The sequence below is a fragment of the Bos grunniens genome, chromosome 14 (assembly GCF_055505025.1).
Source record: "Bos grunniens cultivar Pamir isolate PY7600 chromosome 14, Bosgru_T2T1.0, whole genome shotgun sequence".
Lineage (NCBI taxonomy): Eukaryota > Metazoa > Chordata > Mammalia > Artiodactyla > Bovidae > Bos > Bos grunniens.
Genome location: NC_141178.1, coordinates 572,822 through 596,648, shown reverse-complemented (window position 1 = coordinate 596,648; position 23,827 = coordinate 572,822). Strand labels below are relative to the sequence as shown.

The following is a 23,827-nucleotide window of genomic DNA, read 5'->3' as shown; positions in this document are numbered from 1 at the left end:
AAAGCTGAAACTCCAATACTTTGGCCACCTCATGCAAAGAGTTGACTCATTGGAAAAGACTCTGATGCTGGGAGGGATTGGAAGCAGGAGGAGAAGGGGATGACAGAGGATGAGATGGCTGGATGGCATCACTGACTCGATGGACGTGAGTCTGAGTGAACTCCGGGAGTTGGTGATGGACAGAGAGGCCTGGCGTGCTGCGTTTCATGGGATCACAAAGAGTCGGACATGACTGAGCGACTGAACTGAGCTGAACTGATGGAAGCTCAACTCTTAGAGCTGAGCTAGGGGTGTTTTGATTTTAGTTAGCAAACACCTAATATTTGGGACTTGGACCATGAGATCTTTCTTCTTTCCTTCAGCACTAAAATTCTATAAATCTATGAATGTAGCTACTGTATTTTCTTTTCTTTGCATTTCAAGTGTTCCTGAAATCAAAGGAAAATATGCCACTTTTTCTTGCCGACATCTACAGGGACTGTGTGTTTTCCATCAAAGCTTGTTTTGGTGGAGTTACGGACCTTCATTCACTCAGGAATTTTGAGTTTGTTTTTCTTTTATTTTGCAAAACGAAAGATCAAAGGAAAGACATCAGAGAAGTTGGAATAAGAAAATAATTTCTTGTCGTTCAGATATGTTCACTAAGTGTACATATGTGGTTTCCTGGAGACCACCTTGCTGTGCCCTGCAGCTACTTAGTCACAAGCATTGGGAGGCTGAGTGTGAGGAATTTCGGGCCTCATTAAACGCATCAGTCTCTGCACACCAGAGGCGCCGACACCTGATGCCATCCGTTTACCTTATCACTCAGGCTTGCACTGCCGTTTCTCTGTCCAAGTTTCAAATAGGAAGAGTTAACACATGATAGCTAGCAATGGAAACATTAAGAATATGTTGGTTCAGAAACAAAAAATATTCAAGATGAAATAGATTTTAAGAAATGACTCAAAGACTAATTCTGAGTGACTGGAGTGAGATTTGGGAGATGTTGGTTGCTTTTTAAATTACTGCATTAAGAAAAATATTACCTACACTGAAGTAGAAGATTCAGGCTAGCAAATGTGTTGAGCAGTGCTCTCTTTCCTGGCAGCAGTAGAGTGTACTGTGGAGGGCAAGGGTTCTGGAGCCCAGCTGAATGGATTCTGGTCCCAGATTTTCCATTTCTTATTGTGTGACCTTGGGCGATTTATTTATCCTCTCAATGCATCACTCTCCTTATATGTAAAAAGCAGAGACGTTACTTTGCCAATAAAGTCCGTCTAGTCAAGGCTATGGTTTTTCCAGTGGTCATGTATGCATGTGAGAGTTGGACTCTAAAGAAAGTTGAGCGCTGAAGAATTGATGTTTTGAAACTGTGGTGTTGGAGAAGACTCTTGAGAGTCCCTTGGACTACAAGGAGATCCAACCAGTCCATCCTAAAGGAGATCAGTCCTGGGTGTTCATTGGAAGGATTGATGTTGAAGCTGAAACTCTAATACTTTGGCCACCTGATGCAAAGACCTGACTCATTGGAAAAGACCCCGATGCTGGGAGGGATTGAAGGCAGGAGGAGAAGGGGATGACAGAGGATGAGATGGCTGGATGGCATCACAGACTCAATGGACAGGAGTTTGAGTAAGCTCCGGGAGCTGGTGATGGACAGGGAGGCCTGGCGTGCTGCAGTCCATGGGGCGGCAAAGAGTCGGACACGACTGAGTGACTGAGCAACAAGAAAATGGAAGTAGCATCTCACAGGGTTGTTGTAAAGAGTAAATGAGCTTATCTTACAGGAGTCTTGCAGGGATTAAATGAGTTCACCTTACCAGGTGTTAGATGGCTTAAATGAATTAATGTGCTGAGATGTTTACCTGGTACGTGGTAAAAGCAGCTTGAGTTTTAAACCACTAGTATCTACAAACAATTTCTTGGTTTATTAAAGATGAGGAACAGAGGCTAATTTTTGTTTGCTGATTTTTGGTTTTGTATTGCATCAAATGCTTGAAAATGAAGTAGGCAGCAGTCCTAGATGTATAATAAATATTTTAATTTAATATTGCACTTAGCTGAATATTCAAGTGACTCTTTTATGGAAAAAACGGGCTAGGTGGTTTTGGAAATATAAAGTAATATAAGTTATGGTCCCCAGCATTAGCGATCTTACCATCTACATAGAAGAGAAATCTTTGTGTTAACATTGTTAAATGGGGGCTCCCAGGTGGCAGTATGGTAAAGAACCCATCTGCCAAACAGGAGAGATAGGAGACTTCACTAGGTTAGGAAGAGCCCTTGGAGGAGGAAATGGCAACCCACTCCAGTATTCTTGCCTGGAGAAGTCCATGGACAGAGGAGCCTGGCAGGCTACAGTCCACAGGGTCACAAAGAGTCTGACATGACTGAGCAACTGAGCATACACATGGTTAAATATATACAATAATAAAGATTTAGTATGAAATAGGTGGTATTTGAATTGAGTATTGCATTAGAATATTGCTGATACTTGATATATAAGATATTCTCTTCATACCTTTCTCACAAGTGTTCTGATATACTGACTAGACCAGGTCTGCGGGAATGGGAAGTTTTACTTTTGATAAGCAGATGATAGTGGAAGTTGAGGCCACGCATCAGTAACACGTCTTTGAAAGCGAGGACTCTGACTTCGTCACATGGGTGTCTAAGAGTCACCGGGTGGCTCTGAATACAGGAAGGGCTGCTGTCGGTCCGAAGTCGCTCAGCTTCCTGAACTGCATCCTGAACTGCATCGGGAGGACGAGACTCGTGGTTGTGCAGAGGATGAACTGAAGAGGAGGGTCTTTCGTTAGGGAAGCTGGCTTGAAGGCAGGTGCGAATGCCCTGGCGTGAGATGGTTGGGGCTGCAGCTGGGTAGTGGAACCGAGGGGTGGGTATGAGAGGAGCTGCGATGCCGAAGTGTGGGGGGCATTCCTCGGTGGGCCAGTGATGAAGACCCCGAGCTCCCACTGCAGGGGCTCGGATCCAGCCCCTGGTCAGGGAAGTAAGCTCTCAGGTGTCACAGGGGACGGCCAAGAGCAACACGAAACAAAACGTGTGAGTGTGTGAGAACAGGCGTGCGGGAAGCAGGGGAAGGAAGGAGGACCGGGCGGGGGCGGGGCCTGGCTGCCGGCTCAGGGGGTGGGCGTGGCGCGCCTCGTCCCTCCGGAACTCCACCCTCGGAGACGGAGACGCGCGTTTGTCGCCTGAATCAGCCCAAGTATTTACACCTCTGACAGCCGCAGACAGTACAGGTGAGGGCGTTTCATTTTTCCAGAAAGCCAGTTTACCTGCACACACTGGAATGAACACGGAATTCTCATTTTGGATGACTAACTGAATAGAGATTTTTGGAAAAGAGACTGATTTGAGACCTGTTGAGATTATAGTAACAACTGGGAACAGCCTGACAGCGTGACAAATTCCATCTGTAAATGGCACTTACTATCCTTCTGGTAGAGGTTATAAAAAGTGTTGTTCAGTAAATCTATTACCCTGCCTTGGAGTTGAAACAAGAAGAAGAAAGTCTAATGAAGACACGTGTTTTGCATTATACATGTACTTTCATTGCAGAAACACTTAAAAAGGCCATTGTTTTTCAGCAAAAGTTTTTACAGATACGGTAAGGTTTCCTATGGGTCAAAGAGTAGCTAAGCCACAAAACAAAACAATAGTTCAGCTGGGAATTCGCGTTAATACAGGCTCACATTACCAGGGAGAATCGGGGAGAAGGCCTCACGTGCTGTTAATCCCGAATGGAGAGCAGGGTGAAGAGCTAGCATTTCACAGATTCCACCTTTCACTTGAGCTCTGAGGTTGGAAGATGTTTTCCTTTCTGTGAGAGATACGCTTTCAAAAATGAAAACCATGTCTCTTCGCAGCAGAGATGTGTGACATCGATTGCGCAGCATCAGGAGAGAGAGGCGTTTCGTGTGAAAAGAGTGAATGTTTTATCCAGTGACACTGTATTACAAGGCGGTATTGCTGCAGGACCCCAATTTTGTGTTCACGCGTACTGTGACTTTGCATGCAGAGACTGGGCGAGTAAAATGTTTAAAGTGTCTGTGGGACCACAGTGGAGGCCTGGACGCAGAGAAGAGACTGATGGACACAAGGGGCGGGAAGGGAGGAGAGAGCGGGGCAGACGGAGAGAGTCACACGGACGCTTACACTAGCATGTGTTAAACAGATCGCAGTGGGAAGTTGCTGTGTGACCCAGGGAACTCAAACCCGGTTCGGTAAATCCTGGAGGGCTGGGATGGGGAGGGAGGTGGGAGGCGCTTCAGGAGGGAGGGGACACATGTCTACCTTCGCCGCTTCATGTTGATGTATGGCAGAGACCAGCACAATATTATAAAGCAGTTATCCTTCAATTACAAATAAATAAATTTAAATAACTGGATAACCAACAAGAAAACACAACACAACACAGAGACGTTGCTGCTTGGCGGGATGACAGGCTGCTATTTGTTTATTCCTGTGGCTGCGTGTCTACTCTCGCTGCAGAATGACGAGCGCTAAGGAAAACCTCGTCGCACAATCAGAAAAGACGCGCCATCATTATGCTTGGCTGAGTGCAGCATCCTAACTCGACAATTTACTATTTTGCAGGGTGTCCCTGGAGCAAAGGGAGAGAGGGGAGAGAGGGTGAGTATCTCTTGGCTGCGCAGCTTTGTCCGGGAGCCTGGCGAGGGAGGGCGGTTCTCTGTCCGGGTCAGTCATCGCTTCACTGCCCGCCCCCACCACCCCCGCTCACCCGACTGTGAGCACCTTTTCTAGCGGATCCACCCCCCGGGCTGGAGGTCAGGCCAGCTGGCTTCTCGTTGCAGCTCTGCTAGTCCAGCTAGGTGATCTGGAGCATTTGTTTAGGGATGAAACAGAGAGGGTCACTCATTTAACTCACAGAGTGGATTTAATGAAGACATTATACAGAGGATGGGAAAGGTTTCAGAGAAGTAAACGCTCTGCTCAAAACGCCAAGCGGTAAATCGCGGCTTGCGTGTTTCCGATATCTGCACCCAGGAAAACAATGACGTGCGGGGTCAGAGCACTGGCTGTGAGACCTAAAACAGGTTATTTCAGGGGCCTTTTCTCTCCTTTGAGAAACTGTGCGGCTGCTCAGATAATCGTGCAGTCTCTTCTGATAGACGCAGTGGTGACCTTGGGCTCACCCGATGACCTCGGTGAAAACTTGGTTTGTAAGTTTTTAACTCTATAAATGGATTTAGCATCTTTCCTCTGGTTGCTATTAGTATTCAATAAGCCACTGCTTGAGAAAGTGCCATATTTTATAAGCTCTAAAGAGTGATAAAGAAGGCATTAAATAATATATAGTTAATGGGTTTGTTTCAAACACTTAAATTTTTTTAGAATCTGGGACCGGAAGTGCGTACTTGAGCGTCTTAGTCTAACGCGGGCTCTCAGGAGCCTCGCAGGGCGCGTGTGGGGTGCTCCCACCTTCCCCGTGTGCGCGGTGGGCCATCCTGCCTGTTGCTCGGCAGCGAAGGGCCCGATTGCAACAGTGGGTCAAGTCCCAGCTCCCTCCTGGAGGTCCTGCCACGGGCTGGGCCGTGGTCAGTAGTCAGGGGTCTGCTTTTTCTCTCCTCCAGGGCGACCTTCAGTCTCAAGCCATGGTGAGAGCGGTGGCACGCCAGGTGTGCGAGCAGCTCATCCAGAGTAAGTGCGCTGTAGTCACCAATGTTGGCTGTTTCTCGGCCAAATGGAAGTTCGCCTTTTGCACAAGTATAAACTCAGCGTTGTCTTGGCGCATACCCACTGGCTTTACAACTGGCCATCACTGACCCACCTGAGGTCACTACCTCTTTAGATGTAATCTCATTACGGATTACCCTGGCCTTCTACAGCGATGATGCAGACGCAGATTCCTCTCTGCTGTTTCTCTGGAAGCTCCCTGTTCGCCCGTATAGGTTTAACTTGACTTCCCAGATCAAATCTTCTATTTCTTCTTCATCTCTCCAAATAAATGAATCTTTTTCATCAAGTGCTAAGGACTTGAAAGCTGCCAAACTGAGGCAGCAGACCTGCCTCCCAATCTCCAGACTTAAATCAATCTCTCTTTCTTATCCTTTTCTTTGGTTAACCCAAGGCCCTTCTCTGTAAGACTTATGCCATAAAAGACAAACAGAAGCACACGCACACGCGGGTACAGGCCTCACGTGGCATTTGACGGGATCCTCGGGTCCACGCCGAAAACTGCACCGGAGCACACGTTACGTCACGCCTGTCCCATTTCCTCACCTTAAACCTGAACTTTCCCTCTATTTTAAATGCTCCCTCTATTTTAACTTTAGTGCGTTTTATGTTATATAGTACACTAGTGTGTGTGAGATATTTACAAGTAAAACTACTTAAATTTAATACCAAAATAAGAATCTCTGAAACCACAATTAATTACAGAAGGGAAACTGAACATTAAGTAGAATGCGTCTGCAGCTAACCTGTGTCTTGGATTATTTGTAGGTTTCTCATTGCAAGTATACAGTGTAAATGGGTACTGAATTGTTTTAAGGAAACCTAAGGGTTAAATCCTAATATGACTCATTGACCATAACATAAGGACTATATCACAATAGTTACTGTCTTATTCCACTTTGGAATAGAAATGTTATGCAGATATGTGATTGTTTGAAACGTGGCCTAACAATTGAGATTTCAAAATCCAGTTTTTCCCCTCAGGAATTGTCAGATTCCTGTGAATAATTTCTCGGAAACCAGCGGGGTTATACCAGAGCTGAAACAGGCCTGTAAAATGGGGAGGGCCTGCCTGTCAACGTCCTTGTCGGAGAAGAATACGGCAGATACTGCATGTGGCCCCATGAGCACAGCTCAGCCTCCCCAGAGCCGTGTCTCTGTCATCCGAGCTTTATCTTTCCTCCCTTCAGCTCTGCCTCAGAGCTTGGTTACCACGTGGCTTATAATTCCTCACTTACTCGGTTGTCTGTTTTTTCGTCCAGAGCTAATCAGAAGAATTATGCTAGGAAAGGTTGAACTGTGTGAGGCTCCAGTGATGACCTCTGGAGAAGTAGTGGAGGACGGCCCCTTTATCAGAGCAGGAAGCTGAAACAGCAGAGGCGGACACGTCTGCTCCTATGCTGACTTTCACGAATGTGCCTCCTGGCGGGCCCGCGTCAGCAGCCACCCAGTCCTAATGACAGTCCTGCTCCTAGGCTTAAGAAGGCATTGACTGTATCTTAGAAATCATCCCTCTAGAAATTGTTGCCATTCCTTATTAGGGTTGGATATTTAAAAAGAGATAAATAATAGTCATTTGGAAAATTCACTTCTGTAGGGAAATGTTGTCTACTGATGATTCTGGGAAAATGGGGAATTATGATATCAAATATTTTCTCAGTTTTTACTTGTAATTATTAACATCCATTCTTACAGGCTCAACTGAGTTAAGGGATAATGAGAGAAAGCCAAATTTAAAAAAATAATAAAGCTAGTGAGAGTTTCTGCAGCTGGGACTCAAGTAAAGGTTTCTGCAAAAAGGCTTGGCAATGAAGAGATGAGCTGAAACACAGCACTTGTCTGGGGATTTGTGAGCAAGAGGGTGGGGCAGGCTTTGTGGGTTAGGAAAGAAGACAAATCATTTGGGTGGAAATTGCTGGAGAAAAGGGGCTGCTGGGTGAGGGTTTAGGGGTCAGATAAATGTTGGGGGTAAAGGTAAAATTTATGACTTCTGCTCAGTGATACTTACTGAGATGCTGACGTGAGCTGTGGAATTCCAAATGCATGAGATGGAATTTGAACACAGTCCAGCTGCTAATATCATCCAAAGGGAAATGCAGGATCTTTCATTTGGAAATCAGCTTATTTCAGAGGGACGCGCCGCGTGCCTTGGTGGGTGTCTGACAGAATTGTTCGGAGCCTTGACAAGTAGTGCACCCAGCCCTTCCATTGCCTGTGTGACCGTTCATCGGACGCTGTCTTTGTCCTTCCCGTCTCAGGTCACATGTCCAGGTACACGGCCATCCTTAACCAGATTCCCAGCCACTCGTCATCAGTGCGGACCATCCAGGGGCCTCCTGGAGAGCCTGGGAGGCCGGGCTCCCCGGGAACCCCTGGTGAGCAAGGACCCCCAGGTGCCCCGGGCTTCCCAGGAAATGCAGGTGTGCCCGGCTCACCAGGAGAGCGAGGTAAGAGGGCCGTGCCTCTTGCTGGGTGCGCTGACACGGGGGTAGCAGGGGAGCTCATGCAGGGACAGCATTCCAAAGAATAGACTAAATTAATTCTGCCCCATCTATTCTCCAGCTTCTTGTTTGTTTATCCCCAATATTGAGAAAGTTGAGTAAGCTACAACGTGTTTATTAATAAAGCTTGCATGCAGGAGGACCAGAACTCCCAATTAACCTCTAAGAAGCTTTTGAGCTAATGAGAGAAAGGTTTCCTCTCTGGATGGATGAATTAAAAAAACTATGCCCCAGCCAGGTAGAATTAGAAAATGCTTCATCTGGACAGATGTAGCGTCACACATATGTGTCAACTGAAACAATGAAAGAAGCACAACCTCACAGGGAGAGCTGTTTATCTGGCAGATCTGCTGAGGACTTAAGCCCCGGGCACAGCCCCTCAGGTTCATCTAGGGACGGCTCCAAACAGGGGAGGGAGGAGCCAGTTATACACACCAGGTTTGTTTTGGCAACGAAAGCCGGGTAGTGGGAGCATCAAAAGATGACTGTTAATTAAAGAAAAACAGGCATCTCAAACGAATGAATTTAGCGCTTTTCTATGAATGTGAAGATGCAAGAGTCTGAGCTCACTGAAACCATTGCTTTGATGTGAACCTTGTCTCTCTTTGGCTCGTATTCTATCCTATCCCATCCCGCATTGCCCCAGCGTGCACTGTTGCGGCGGCTGTGGTAGCTGCTGGCCTGATGAGCACAGCATTGTTTGTTGATGTTGCCGGCGGCATTCTCTGTCCTCCTGTGTCCTGGCAAGTAGAGAGCTCGCTTTCCAGGCCTGGAAAAGCGAGTGCCCATACTAGGCAACAGTCAATAGCAGCCTCGAGGTAAGACGTGAGTCATATCAACTCAATGATTCAGATGTGCCTACAGAGACCATGCTGATTCTAAGCTTCAAATGAAATAGACATTTAATCTGTTTGTGGCTCATCTTCCTATAACATGAGGCGGTATTTTATTAATAGTTCTGTGGGTCAATGTTTAATTTTTTCTACTTAAGTTTCTTTCTAATAGAGATCCTCCTTAGCCTTTTCTTCCACCCTTTCCAGGTCTCAGCAGTATTGTGCAATATAGTAATGGACTCTTTTGATCGAATTTCACCCAGTTCTGTAATTGACCAAGATCTCTCACTCCAGAAGCAGATCAGATCAAAGAGATGTGGGAGAATGGGGTTCCCGATTAACCAAAAAGCGGCGATAGGAAGAGTTTCACACTTCCTAGGACACGGTTTTATAGAATGCAGATCCGGAGAAAAGCTGCCTAGTGAGACCTGCTCTATGAGTCATGTTGCTTTAATGAGATGGGGCGGATATACTCTTTTGCTCAAATGTGGGATGCAAGATGCAGATCACAGAGATAACATCTCATGTTGACTCTGGATCCATGCCGACAGGCCAGGTGCGCTTCTGCCTCCGCACTTTTGGACACTTCGTTCTTCCCACTTCTGGAAATGACCTTCCTTTTCCCTGTCTTATGTGTTTCTTACTCTTAGTTCGAGATTCAGCTTAACCCCTGTCACATGCATGAAGTTTCTGTTGATGGTTCTAGACCCACAGATATCGCCGCCCCCTGAATGCCATGCCCGTTTCAGCTGTCGTCACATGTTAGTGAACAGCGTGATTGCAGAAAGCAGGGGTCAGGTCTGAACTGCTCTGCAATAACAGGTCCTGGCTAGATCATCGTTGCTGTGATCGCAACCCAGTTCTGCTTTTCCTTTCCGAAAAGTTTCCCCGTGCCAGGGCACTAAATCAGTAGATGCAGAGAAGGACATAATTTCCTCACGGAATGCCAGCGATCTGGCAGCCGGGACGGTGGCCATCTCTGTCAGCAGGATGCCCTCCAGGGTGTGGGTGATGGACCGGCTGTGACTCAGGGAGCACAGGGCTGGCACTGAGTCACTCGGCAAGGCACAGGTTGTCTTTCTTCTGTTTGGAAGTCCTGTCCTCGTTCTTGCCAGACTGTCTTTCCTGCTCTGCAAGAACCTGAGTGCTGGAAAGAGAGGAAACCTCTGCTGGGGTCCTCAAATAGCGGCCCAGACAACCCTTGAAATGTGAGTTTCTGCAATGGAATTTTCTGACACGTACGCGTATGTTCCTAAAGAGTGTGGTAAACACAGAGTCCTGAGTTTCACAAGCACACGTGGGTGCGGGTGGGCAGTCAGACAGCGAGGGGTGCTCTTTGAGACGAGGGAGGCGGCTCATCCTTTTATTTACTTATCTGTTGCTTCTGGCTGAGCTGGGTCTTCACTCCCACGGGGCCCGCTCTCTGGTCGGGGTGCGTGGGCTTCTCCTTGCGGCTCTCTTATCGTGGAGCGTGGGCTCCAGACTCACGGACTTCGGTTGTTGTGGCTCACGGCTCTAGAGCGCAGACTCTTCAGTTTGGGTCACTTCTCCGTGGCATGTGGGATCTTCCCTGATCAGGGACTGAGAGGCACGTTCTTCACCACTGGACCTCCAGAGAAGCCCGGGAAGCTGATGTTGGTTGATCACCAGCTGGGGGTGTGTGCTTTGGGGTGTAAGATTGGGGTTTATAGGCCAACATCCAGAGAACTCTTCATTCCCAGCAAAGTATTTCAATCCCATTGCAACTGGGATTTGTGGTTGCAAGGAGAACAATAATTTAAAAAAGGAATTTATTGAAGTTTTGTTGACTTACCATATTTTGTTAGTTTCAGGTGTACTGCAAAGTGATTCATATTTTGATCTTAGCCTTGTGGTCCAAGTACTCGGGAAAGATTGATACAGAAAAATGTCTGCCTTTCCACTAAATCAAAACAGTCACACTTCAAAACCAAAGCAATTTCAGCAATCTTTTCACCTTTGCATTTTATATAAAAAAGAAGCATAAGAAGATATTGAGGTCCCAAGAGGCTGGAAGTCAGCCAGTGTTAGGGAAATGAAAAACAGGGATCATGTTTGAGATTTTTTTCTGTGTAAAATATGATTATCTCTATACACTAGAGTACTATTTTAAAGGACACTATATTATAAAGGGTAAAAATAAGTGTCATTTGTAGGCAGTTTACTCAGGCAAGTAATAAGCTACAAAAGGAAGACTGAAAGAAATGTGGATGTTGAAACTGGCACAGCATTGCATGGAACCTCTTTCTGCTGAGTCTTCATTAAAAAAAAACACGACTCTTGTACACGCTGCTGCTGCTAAGTCGCTTCAGTCGTGTCCAACTCTGTGTGACCCTATGGACACCTACTGTATTCAAAATGGATAAGCAGCAAGGACCTGTTGTAGAGCACATAGAACTCTACTTAATGTTGTGTTGCAGTCTGGATGGAAGAGGGTTGGGGAGAATGGATACATGTATATCCATGGCTGAGTCCCTTCTCTGTTCACCTAAATCTTCCACGACACTGTTAATTGGCTATACCCTAATGCAAAATAAAAAGTTTAAAGTTTGAAAAAAAAATCATGACTCCATTGACTTTGGTTAACTTTTCATCAGCAGTGCTCCATTCGATTTCTCTACTCTAATTTTTTGAAAAGTTTTCAAACTTTAAAGAATAATGCGCAAGAAGAAGTGCATTTTACATCATGACACGGTGTGCATGTGCACATGCGGCGTTCAGACTTCCATGACTGAGGCAAACAGAAACACAACTTGCCCTTACTATTGTTTCCCGCTTTTTGTTTGTTAAAAGGCTGAAGGGCATCGTGGAGAACTCTCTTCAACACTCTAATAACCTATATGGGAAACGAATCTGAAAAAGAATCGATACATGTATACGTGTAACTAAGTCACTTTGCTGTGCACCTGAACCTCACACAGCACTGCAAGTCAGCTATGGGGCTTCCCTGGTGGCTCAGACGGTAAAGCGTCTGTCTGCAGTGCAGGAGACCCAGGTTCGATCCCTGGGTTGGGAAGATCCCCTGGAGAAGGAAATGGCAGCCCACTCCAGTAATGTTGCCTGGAAAATTCCATGGACCGCAGAGCCTGGTAGGCTACAGTCCATGGGGTCACAAAGAGTTGGACACAACTGAGCGACTTCACTTTCACGCAAGTCAACTATACTCCAATATAAATTTTTTTAAAAGGTTAAAGGGTACCTTTGGATTTTATGAGCTCAGCTTGAAACATATTGTGCTGGTTCAAGATCTTTGATTAACTCCCTTTTTATAATTGATGTATTATAGACACAGAATATGGAGAAGGCAATGGCAACCCACTCCAGTACTCTTGCCTGAAAAATCCCATGGGCGGAGGAGCCTGGTCGGCTGCAACCCATGGGGTTGCAAAGAGTCGGACACGACTGAGCAACTTCACTTTCACTTTTCACTTTCATGCATTGGAGAAGGAAGTGGCAACCCACTCCAGTGTTCTTGCCTGGAGAATCCCAGGGAGGGGGGAGCCTGGTGGGCTGCCGCCTATGGGGTCGCACAGAGTCGGACACGACTGAAGTGACTTAGCAGCAGCAGCAGCAGTAGACAAAGAATATGCATTTTTAGAGAACAGAAATTACAAAATATTCCTTCTATATTAGCTAGATGAAGTGATGACCATTCATGACTTTCCTTATTACCTAATAGAAGACTGTACTTTCACTCCATCTAATTGTCTTCCTCGATCTTGTTAACTCTTTATCTCCTTTACCTTAAACAAAGTATTGTTGCTATTCAGTCACTCAGTTATGTCCAACTCTTTGCAACCCTATGGACTGCAGCACGCCAGGCCTCCCTGTCCATCACCAACTCCTGGAGTTCACCCAAACCCATGTCCATTGAGTTGGTGATGCCATCCAACCATCTCATCCTCTGTTGTCTCCTTCTCCTCCCGCCTTCAATCTTTGTCAGCATCAGGGTCTTTTCAAATGAGTCAGTTCTTTGCATCAGGTAGACAAAGTATTGGAGCTTCAACTTCAGGATCAGTTGTTCCAATGAATATTCAGGACTGATTTCCTTTAGGATGGACTGGTTGGATCTCCTTGCAGTCCAAGGGACTCTCAAGAGTCTTCAACACCACAGTTCAAAGGCATCAATTCTTTGGCTCTCAGCCTTCTTTATGGTCTAACTCTCCCATCCATACATGACTACTGGAAAAACCACAGCTTTGACTAGATAGAACTTTGTCGGCAAGGAAATGTCTCTGCCTTTTTAATATGCTATCTAGGTTTGTCATAGTTTTTCTTCCAAGGAGCAAGCGTCTTTTACTTTCTTGGCTGCGGTCACCTTCTGCTGTGATTTTGGAGCCCAGAAAAGAAAGTCTGTCACTGTTTCCATTGTTTTCCCATCTATTTGCCATGAAGTGATGGGACCAGACGCCAAGAATTGGGTTGGCCAAAACGTTGGTTCGTGTGTTTCCTGTAAGCTGGCTCTAGGGCCACTTTTGTCGTCATTTTAGCCACTCAGTCCTGTCCGACTCTTTGCAACCCCATGGGATGCAGCCTGCCAGCCTCCTCTGTCCATGGGATTTTCCAGGCAAGAATACTGAAGTGGGCTGCCATCTCCTTCTCCAGGGGATCTTCCCAACCAGGGACTGAACCCGTCTCCTGCAGTGGCAGGTGGGTTTTTACCACTGAGCCGCCAGGGAAGCCCCTAGTAGTGCTTAATTGTCTTTAACTTCATTAGAAACAATTAGATTTTATTGTGACAGCTGTCATATCAGTGTGCATTTAAAAAGTTATCAAAATTGGTGAATTTTTGTGTAGCCATTTTAATATTGAACATGGAAGAAAAAGGCTACATTTTTGGCATATTCAGTTCAGTTCAGTTCAGTTTCTCGGTTGTGTCCGACTCTTTGCAACCCCATGGACAGCAGCACGCCAGGCCTCCCTGTCTATCACCAACTCCCGGAGTCCACCCAGACCCATGTCCACTGACTCGGTGATGACATCCAACCATCTCATTCGCTGTCGTCCCCTCTCCTCCTGCCCTCAATCTTTCCCAGCATCAGGGTCTTTTCAAATGACTCACTTCTTTGCATCAGGTGGCCAAAGTACTGGAGTTTCAGCTTCAGCATCAGTCCTTCCAATGAACACCCAGGACTGGTCTCCTTTATAATGGACTGGTTGGATCTCCTTGCAGTCCAAGGGACTCTCAAGAGTCTTCTCCAACACCACAGTTCAAAAGCATCAATTCTTCAGCGCTCAGCTTTCTTTATAGTCCAACCCTCACATCCATATGTGACCAGTGGAAAAACCATAGCCTTGACTAGATGGACTTTTGTTGACAAAGTAATGTCTTTGCTTTTGAATGTGCTATCTAGGTTGGTCATAACTTTCCTTCCAAGGAGTAAGCATCTTTAAATTTCATGGCTGCAGTCACCATCTGCAGTGATTTTGGAGCCTAAAAAAACAAAGTCTGACACTGTTTCCCCATCTATTTCCCATGAAGTGATGGGACTGGATGCCATGATCTTCGTTTTCTGAATGTTGAGCTTTAAGCCAACTGTTTCACTCTCCACTTTCACCTTCATCAAGAGGCTTTTTAGTTCCTCTTCACTTTCTGCCATAAGGGTGGTGTCATCTGCATATCTGAGATTATTGATATTTCTCTTGGCAATCTTGATTCCAGCTTGTGCTTCATCCAGCCCAATGTTTCTCATGATGTACTCAGTATAAGTTAAATTTGGCATATTATGCTTTATTATTTCAAGAAAGGTAAAAATGCAACTGAAATACAAAATGAGATTTATGCAGCATATGGAGAAGGTGCTGTGACTGACTGAGCTGCTGAAAGGGGCTGACGGAGTTTCGGGCTGAAGATGTGTCTCTGGGTCGGCTTCAGGGGGGGTCGACCAGTTGAACTGACAATGATCAAATCAAGACATTCACTGAGAACAATCAGCTTTATCCTGGGGCTGCCCAGGTGGTTCAGTGGTAAAAACCTGCCTGCCAGGGCAGGAACACAACAGACGCGGTTCAATCCCTGGGTCAGGAAGATCCCCTGGAGAAGGACACGGCAACCCACTCCAGTGTTGCTTCCTGGAGAATCCCATGGACAGAGGAGCCTGGCAGGCTACAGTCCATGAGGTTGAAAAGAGTCAGACACAACACAGCACAGATAAAATATTATATCACTAGAGAGCCGACAAAATCAAAATATCCAAATCAAGCGTTGAAAATCATTTGCATCAGCTTGGTTATGTTAATCACTTTGATGGTTGGGTTCCACATAAGTAAGAAAAAAGCCTTCTTGACCCTATTTCTGTATGTGATTATCTACTGAGACATAGTGAAAATGTTACATTTGTAAAACAAATCATGACGGGTGATAAAAAATGAATACTGTACAATAATGTGAGACAGAAGAAATTGTGGGGCAAGTGAAACTAACCAGCACCAACCACACCAAAGGCTGGTTTTCATCCAAAAAAGTTGCTGTTTTGTATATGGTGGGATTGGAAAGGAGTCTACCACGAGCTCCTTCTGAAAAAGCAGAGGATTAATTCCAACAAGCACTGTTCGCAATTAGACCAACTGAAAGCAGCACTCAACGAAAGCCCCCAGAGTCGGTCAGGAATGCCCGTCAGGACAGCACAGTACTTCACGCCTCTTGGACGACCAGGCCGAAACTCTCGTAGCTTGGCTGGGAGTTCTGACTCCTCCGCTGTGCTCACCAGACGTTGTACTTTTGGATTTCCACTTATTTCAGTCTTTACAAATTCTGTTAATGGAAAACTTTCAATTCCCTGGAAGACTCTAAAAGGCACCTGGAGCAATTCTTTGCTCAAAAAGATAAAAAACAGTTTTGGGAAGATGGAATTATGAAGTTGCCTGAAACATGGCAGAAGGTAATGGAACAAAATGGTGAATACATTCAATAAAGTTCCTGGTGAAGAGAAAAATATGTCTTTTATTTCTATTGGTACTTGAACACCAGAGGAACTTTTTGGACAACCCACTAATGTTCATAAGATTGTGTGGAACAGTCTCTAGCTGTCTTCTTGCATGGACTCTAACAGACAGAGGGTCTGCGGGGGTTAAGGATTCACAGGGACCTGCAGCTCACGTTGTGCACCCAAAGCTTAAGCTGCAGGAGTGGTTGTTGTTCAGTCACTCAGCCGCGTCCCCTGTACAACCCCATGGACTGCAGCCCGCCAGGCTCCTGTGTCCATGGGATTTCCCAGGCAAGAATACTGGAGTGGGTTGCCATTTCCTTCTCCAGGGGATCTTCCTGACCCAGGGATCGAACCCACATCTCTTGCATTGGCAGGCAGATTCTGTAGTGCTGAGCCACCAGGGAAATCCAAAACACTCCCACTGAGACTTGCCTAGCTGCTGCCTCCAGAGTTGGAGGGGCTGCGTTTGCATCACAGAAGCAACCGTGAGGCAGCCGTGCTGCTCGCCTGCTTTCTCGCCTCGCTCACACTGTGTTGTTACCTTATGTCAAAGAAAAGCGCTTCCTCCACTTCCCCATTAAACCGTGCACCATCTCCAGGTAAAGGGCTCTGTATCCTGGCTTCCAGAATTCAGCAAGTGGAGCGGATCAGCTCTGAGTTTCCTCTGTTGGTTCCTGAACTGTGGCAGTTGAGTCCTGGCTATTCTGACTACCTCACTCTCCAATCACAGCCTTGTGTGATCCTAACTAGATCCTCCTGACCAATGTCTAATTCCGATCTCTGGATGTCATGCCCAGGTGACCGTTGTGTTCACTTCCTTATTCCATGTACTCAGGTGTTCACTATCTGCACTAGGATCTTGAACCATCTAGAAACCCAGACAACAATTAAATTCAGTGGTCTAGAGTCCACAAAGTTTAGCTTCTTTCTTTCCCTGAAAAGGACGGGGGGATTTCCTGAATTCTGTCTCATGCAGTTACTTCAGTTTCCATGGCTCTCCAAAACGTATCAGAGTAGAGGAATCTTCCAGCTAAAGATTTTCATTTTTAGATTGTGTATCCATAACAGCTGGAATTCATAGCTGGTTTACTTTGTATGATAAATCAACAAATATTTATGAAATGCAAGGTTTACGTAAGACTCTTGGCGGGGCAGGGTGTGAGATAATATGATTATTTATGGCTTTTGCTTGTTAGGCATCAAGTGCGTCTGCCGATATTGTGCTGTGTCCCGTATACACAGGCTCCTTTGGATAAAACAAGCTATAAACTTTGATAAGAAGCAATGCTACGCTCCTTCCTGTGTGGCAGCCTGGATGGGTGGGCAGTCTGAGGGGAATGGATACATGTGTGTGAAAAGAGAAGAAAGAAGCTACGCTCCTTCCTGTGTGGCAGCCTGGATGGGCGGGCAGTCTGGGGGGAATGGATACACGTGTGAAAAGAGAAGGAAGAAGCAGTGCTGCCATCGATTCATCAGTTCAGTCAGTTCAGTTGCTCAGTCGTGTCCGACTCTTTGTGACCCCATGAATCGCAGCACGCCAGCCCTCCCTGTCCATCACCAACTCCCAGGGTTCACTCAGACTCACGTCCAACTCCCAGGGTTCACTCAGACTCACGTCCATCGAGTCAGTGATGCCATCCAGCCATCTCATCCTCTGCCGTCCCCTTCTCCTCCTGCCCCCAATCCCTCCCAGCATCAGAGTCATTTCCAGTGAGTCAACTCTTCACATGAGGTGGCCAAAGGACTGGATTTTCAGCATCAGTCCTTCCAATGAACACCCAGGGCTGATCTCCTTCAGAATGGACTGGTTGGACCTCCTTGCAGTCCAAGGGACTCTCAAGAGTCTTTGGCAAGTACTTAATAAACTGTCAGTTGCTTAGTACGATATTAATGCTCATAAAGATTTTATGAGATCAGTACTAGCCTGTTTTCGGTGAGGAAACTGAGGCTCAATGAGATGGTCAATTGTCACAAAAGCCACCTGCTGGACAGCAGGGGACCAGAATTCAGAACCAACTGCCTGAGCCTGTGCCCCCTGCCCTGTCGTCGCTGTGAATTCACTGTGTAGTGGGGTTTTCCCAGCGGAGGCCAGAGCTGTGCAGGGTTTGGTGAACCCGGTTTCATTATTGCCCCTAATGTCCATAACTCACAGCACATCAGCTGCCAGGTGACCGGGTGTTTCAGCGGACTGTGGCTGTACGATTCGCAAGCGTCTTACGAGTGTTGTTCTGCTATGTCTGGGTGGTCTTGGGGCCTCCTCGACCTGGTAGACGACCAGCTTTGAAAGGTGAACTGCTTTAGGTGCATATGAACGTGATAAAGACTTTTTTATGGTTATATATTTTGGCACTTGACATGTCTTCTAGATTTTAGCATAGGCTCAGTAGGGGAGTAACCTATAGGGAAATCGGTCACAGATCTGGTGATCTGAGATGCATGGATGGAGGTAGACCTCTATTGCAGTATCTCACCCTGGGGACAAATAGGAGAAACCTGGCTCAAAGTAATTTGATCTTGTTCTGCTTCCAATATTTTAGAATAGAACTGTTTTCACCTCACTGTGTGTGATGCCTCTGTAGCTGGAAACAGAATAAGGTGATGGAAATAATGTCTCAATCCCATACAGGTTAGGGTCTGAACTTTGCCACGTGCTAGCTGTGTAATCTTGGGTGCGTAATCTTACAATTTAGCCTTTCTGATTATTCATGCATCTAACCAGCACTTACTGAGCACCAACTGCATGTCAGCTTTTTCTATTCAAGTGCCTTGCATGGAGACAGACATTAAAGAAAAAATACATGAATAGCTCAGTTTCACTTGTTATATATTATGAAAAAATACAGGCTGCTCTATTAGCATGGAAGAGGGGACTCTGACTTAGTCTATTGAATCAGTGATGTTTTAGCCAAGATGTGAAAATTTAGGGTTGGTCATAACAATACGAAAAGAGTCAGAAGACAGTATTCCAGGAGAGATAGCAATAGCATGTCCAACGGTCCTGAGGTGAAAACGGGTTTGAAACTGGTAAAGCCCTGATTCTTAAGCCTAGCAAACATAATGTCTCCTAATTTATAACAAATAATTTGTAGCATTTCTGTTACTGTTCTAAACTGAAAGTTATAGATAACAAATATAACCTACCTTCACACATAATTAAAAAAATAAACCCGAGTGCCCTAGTGGGCACTATAAAGAAGTAAAAGGAGAGTGAATGATTGTCAGGAGATTTATCCCTACATGCAAATTTCCAGCATAACTACACTGGCAACATAATGAAGAGTCAAAATGTACTTGTATTTAAGAATTATTAACGTGCGACAGCTCCAAGTTCAAGATGATGTAGTTGAGCTCTACCCATGACTGGGCCTCTGCATTTGTCTCTGCTGTGCTCACAGTGAGGGTCTGCTAGGATCGCGAACACATCCCTGGCATTATGCAAATAACGTAAATCACCTTCGCCTACTTTTTCAGGCACCTTTTGATTTTTCATCATGTCTTTTTTCCCACTTCTTGGGGTCAGTGTCTTTCCCCATGCCAGCCCCTGAAAAAAAGTTTATGGGAAATGACCGGGAGGTATCCACTGCAAAGCCCTGCCCTGCTGGACCTGATTGGTTTCTATAAATTTCACTAGCACTTTACATCTGCTTGGCTGGATCAAATCTTTTGGATGGAAGTGCTCTAGTCCAATATTATTATTGAGGACTAAAAATATCAATATTAGAATGTTACCCTTAACACGTTTGTCTAAAGGCTAATACGAGGGTGGTTTCTACCGTAAAAGCTTGATGCTAGGGTGGTTTCTTCTGTGGCTCAGCAGTAAAAAATCTGCTGCCAGTGCAGGAGACACAGGAGATGTGGGTTAGGTCCCTGGGTCAGGAAGATCCCCTGGAGGAGGCATGCAAGCCCCTCCAGTGTTCTTGCCCGGAGACTCCATGGACAGAGGCGCCTGAGGGCTGCAGTCCATGGTGTCACAGAGTCGGACACCACTGAAGGGACTGAGCGTGTGTGCAGAGTGGTTTCTACCCTCTGTTGGCTCCCTAGGTTAATTTGTTATTGTTCTTTGAGGATAAAATCCCTGAGTGACTTTTGAAGTCTAGAAATGACTCTCTTGGAGCTTTCTCTGCCATAGAAGATCAAATTTCTAATGACTGAATGTAAAGAAAGACAAGAGTTAAATAAAGATCAGTTTTCATCAGTCAGATTCTGTGGTTAACTTGGAAAAAAGATGGACTTTGTTTCAGAAAATGAGAGGAGGGAGCTGGGAGAAGAAAATGAAACACAGCGGAGCTCCACCAGCAGACAAGGGCAGAGAAGGTACCAGCATCCATGGCTGCCATGAGTCAGGGCCACTGCCTTTCAGAGACACAGAAGTGGCTTTCAGGGCGAGAGCTGACGCACCCCTGCTAAAGCTGACGCCGAGTGCCTTGCCTGTGCCAGCTTCCTGTGCATTCACGGTGCTGAGAGGTCTAGAGGAAAAGAGTCCCCGATGGGTTCGAAGCTGGAGAAAGGAGCAGGGTTCCTGCCTTCAGTATTCCTGTTGTTGAAAAGAGCCGTTGGCACAGAAGATGCCTTTGGCAGAAACCTCTGGTCACAGACTCAGAAGTGAAGCATAGCAGTTGTGAGCCAGGAAGGCTGCAATGGTAAGCGTCTGTGAAACTTCTTAATGTCCCTTGTATCCTGGTTTATTCCTGGAAAAACTTTCTTTATGGGACAGACCAACTTGATGAAAGATAGAGGGCCGGTAGAGCTCTCATAATAATGTGCTGGTTAATGCCTAAATATTTACACGTCTTCCCTGCGATGTAGCACATGGTTGACACTCAGCTGCGTGAGACATCATCTTTTCATTGCTGGTAAAGATCTGCAGAAATCCGTGCTTGCCTTCTTCCTCTCTGGCGTTCTCCATCCTCTGCCTCTCATTTCCTGAGATGAATTCCGGAGAAACAGAACTTTCTCTTTTCTCACCCAGTAATTATCTGGTAAAGTCCAATTTGAATGTCCTTGGGAACAAGACCTTTCTCTGAAAGTTTGATGGATTGTGTTTTCCTAATGTTTAGTGACCTTAAGGCTTGGCAATGAATGCTGCTTCTTTTTATCTTTATACCACATTTTATTTGTAGGGTTCCCCCCCCCCCGTTACAAAGTAACCCCTTGCATTATCATGGCTGCAGAGAGAAGCTCTAGGTACTGATCTGTTACCGTGAACAAACAAGCTGTGAACAATTACGACTTAGCTTCAAACAAGGAAGCATGTGTAATCATGGAGTCTATGGTCTGGGGTTCAGGACTGGTTTAGCTGGGTGCTTCGGGTTCAGGGTCTCTGGTGCGTGCTTAGTTGCTCAGTCGTGTCTGACTTTGCAACCCCATGGACTGTAGCCCGCCGGGCTCCCCTGTCCATGGGATTCTCCAGGCAAGAACACTGGAGTGGGCTGCCATGCCCTCCTCCATGGGATCTTCCCGATCCAAGGATCGAAGCCACGTCTCCTACGTCTCCTGCATTGGCAGGTGGGTTCTGTACCCCTAGCGCCACCTGGGGAGGCCAGGTCTCTCATGGGGCTGCAGGTAAGATGCCAGTCCGGGCACAGTCATCTGAAGGCTCCACTGGGGCAGGCTGACCTGCTGCCAACGTGGCTGGCTCACCCCACCCAGGACGATGGCGGTCTCAGGCGCTCCCTGGCCACTCTGCTTACATTTGCCTGAGAAGGATGCGTCTCTACAGGGACACTTGGGTGTTTGCTCAGCTGCTTTCCTCAGAACCAGTGCTCCCAGAGAGGGCAGGGGCGGCCACAGTGCCTGTTACGGACTCAGAAGTCCCAACGTTGCTTTCCGAATATCCTCTTGTTAGCAGAGAGTCCCTAAGACATGCCCCCGCTCAAATAGAAGGGGACTAAGCTGCATCTTTTGAAGGGAGAAGTAGTACAGAATTGGGGAATATGCATTTAGTCACACTCCTCTGAATTGAACCAAGGTTTTCTGTCCTTGCAGTATAACCAGGGTGATGCGTTCATCTGTAAGAGTGATTTCCAAGCAGTCTGACTTCTAGGGCTCTTGTGAAGGGTTGGCTCATGCTCTGTCTGCCTGTTTTCACCATTTAAATGGGTGTCTTTCTCTCCTACCTCTTTTACATTATTCAAATTCCAGATGTGGCTTTTTAAAGGGAAATGCAAGATGTAGATTTAAACACCTTGAAAGAATAGCACCTACTGGAAAATTCTTTTTGTAGACTAACACTTTTTTGGGTATCTGTTTCTGAAATTAATTGTAGTTAGGATAAAATCAATTTCCAGTCAAACACAAAGAAGTAATTTAAGAAGTCACTGACAAGTTACAATTATCGTTAAATTGTGTCCCTAGCTTTGGACTATTGTAATACGACTATTACAATAACAAAACCTGTGACTGCTGTTTTGTCTTCTTTTTGCCCTGAGAGCTGATACACTTGTTTCTGTGGCTTTAGTTTGCTTTGAAATCCTAATTGGAAGGTCTGTGTAATAAGTGGCAGATTCTTGCACTGGATCTCAGCCCTTGTCTGGGGTAGTGGGCATTATGCTGGAATGATGGATACTGCACATTGTCTGGGGTAGTGGGCATTATGCTGGAATGCTGGATACTGCACATTGTCTGGGGTAGTGGGCATTATGCTGGAATACTGGATACTGCACATTGTCTGGGGTAGTGGGCATTATGCTGGAATGCTGGATACTGCACATTGTCTGGGGTAGTGGGAATACTGGATACTGCACAATGTCTGGGGTAGTGGGCATTATGCTGGAATGCTGGAGTACTGCACATTATCTGGGCTAGTGGGTATTATACTGGAATACTGGATACTGCACAATGTCTGGGGTAGTGGGTATTATGCTGGAATGCTGGATACTGCACATTGTCTGGGGTAGTGGGCATTATGCTGGAATACTGGATACTGCACAATGTCTGGGGTAGTGGGCATTATGCTGGAATGCTGGAGTACTGCACATTGTCTGGGCTAGTGGGTATTATACTGGAATACTGGATACTGCACATTGTCTGGGGTAGTGGGCATTATGCTGGAATACTGGATACTGCACAATGTCTGGGGTAGTGGGCATTATGCTGGAATGCTGGAGTACTGCACAGTGGTGATGGCCTCTCAGCAGGATATTTTTGTGTGGCCCTGTGTCGTGTTTCCCCATCAGCTGCTCTTCAAGTCGGTACCCTTTGTTCTAGCCAAAAGGAGCTGCTCAGGGCTCTCAGTATCAGTCAGCTTTCGCTGCATAACGAACCACAAAAATCTCAGTAACACACAATAGATATTATCTGCCACCACATGTCCGTGGGAGACAGGGCAGCTCTGCTCTGCTGGGGTCCCGGCTGGCGGGGCAGTGACTCCAGAGTATATTCTCCTTACGACAGTCACAGACATAAATAGGCTGACTCACCTGCCTATCATATTTCAAGCCTTTGTTCACATCACGGCCACTGATACTCCTCTGAGAGAAGCAAGTCACACGGCCGAGCCCAAATCCCAGGAGCGGGGAAATGCGAGAATCCTCTGTGGGAGATGGACGTGCAGTTCTCCTGCTGGGTCGGGGAATCCAGACCGCCGCCGCTGCCCGCCGCGGTCTCATCCGCGCCCCTTCCTTTCTGTCCTCGTGCTGACTCCTGTGCAGCCCCGTCCTTACACCTTTCGTGGGTTTCCACTGTTCTTCCAACTCCCCAGAACTCTCTTCCTTGCTCTGGTTTATTCAGACTCAAACTTTGAAACTCGTCTCGACGGCCAGCTCTGGCAGACCGCTCCTCCTCCCCAGGGCTGGCTGCCCCGTGTGTCGGCCACACCTGCGTTACTCCCACCGAACCGGACCAAGGC

General features: G+C 46.4%; 1 protein-coding gene across 5 annotated transcripts in view; it reads left to right on the top strand.

The window, feature by feature from the left end:
- Positions 1–23,827, top strand: part of COL14A1 (collagen type XIV alpha 1 chain) — a 236,029-nt gene that overhangs the window by 197,974 nt on the left and 14,228 nt on the right. For all 5 annotated transcript variants that reach the window (XR_015140401.1, XR_015140400.1, XM_086335693.1 and 2 more), the window contains exons 43-45: positions 4,600–4,635; positions 5,598–5,664; positions 7,959–8,147. Coding sequence is in view for 3 of the 5 variants with exons in the window: in XM_086335693.1 (XP_086191819.1) it covers positions 4,600–4,635; positions 5,598–5,664; positions 7,959–8,147 (292 nt within the window). In the remaining 2 variants the exon portion in view is untranslated. The remainder of the gene's footprint in view (positions 1–4,599; positions 4,636–5,597; positions 5,665–7,958; positions 8,148–23,827) is intronic.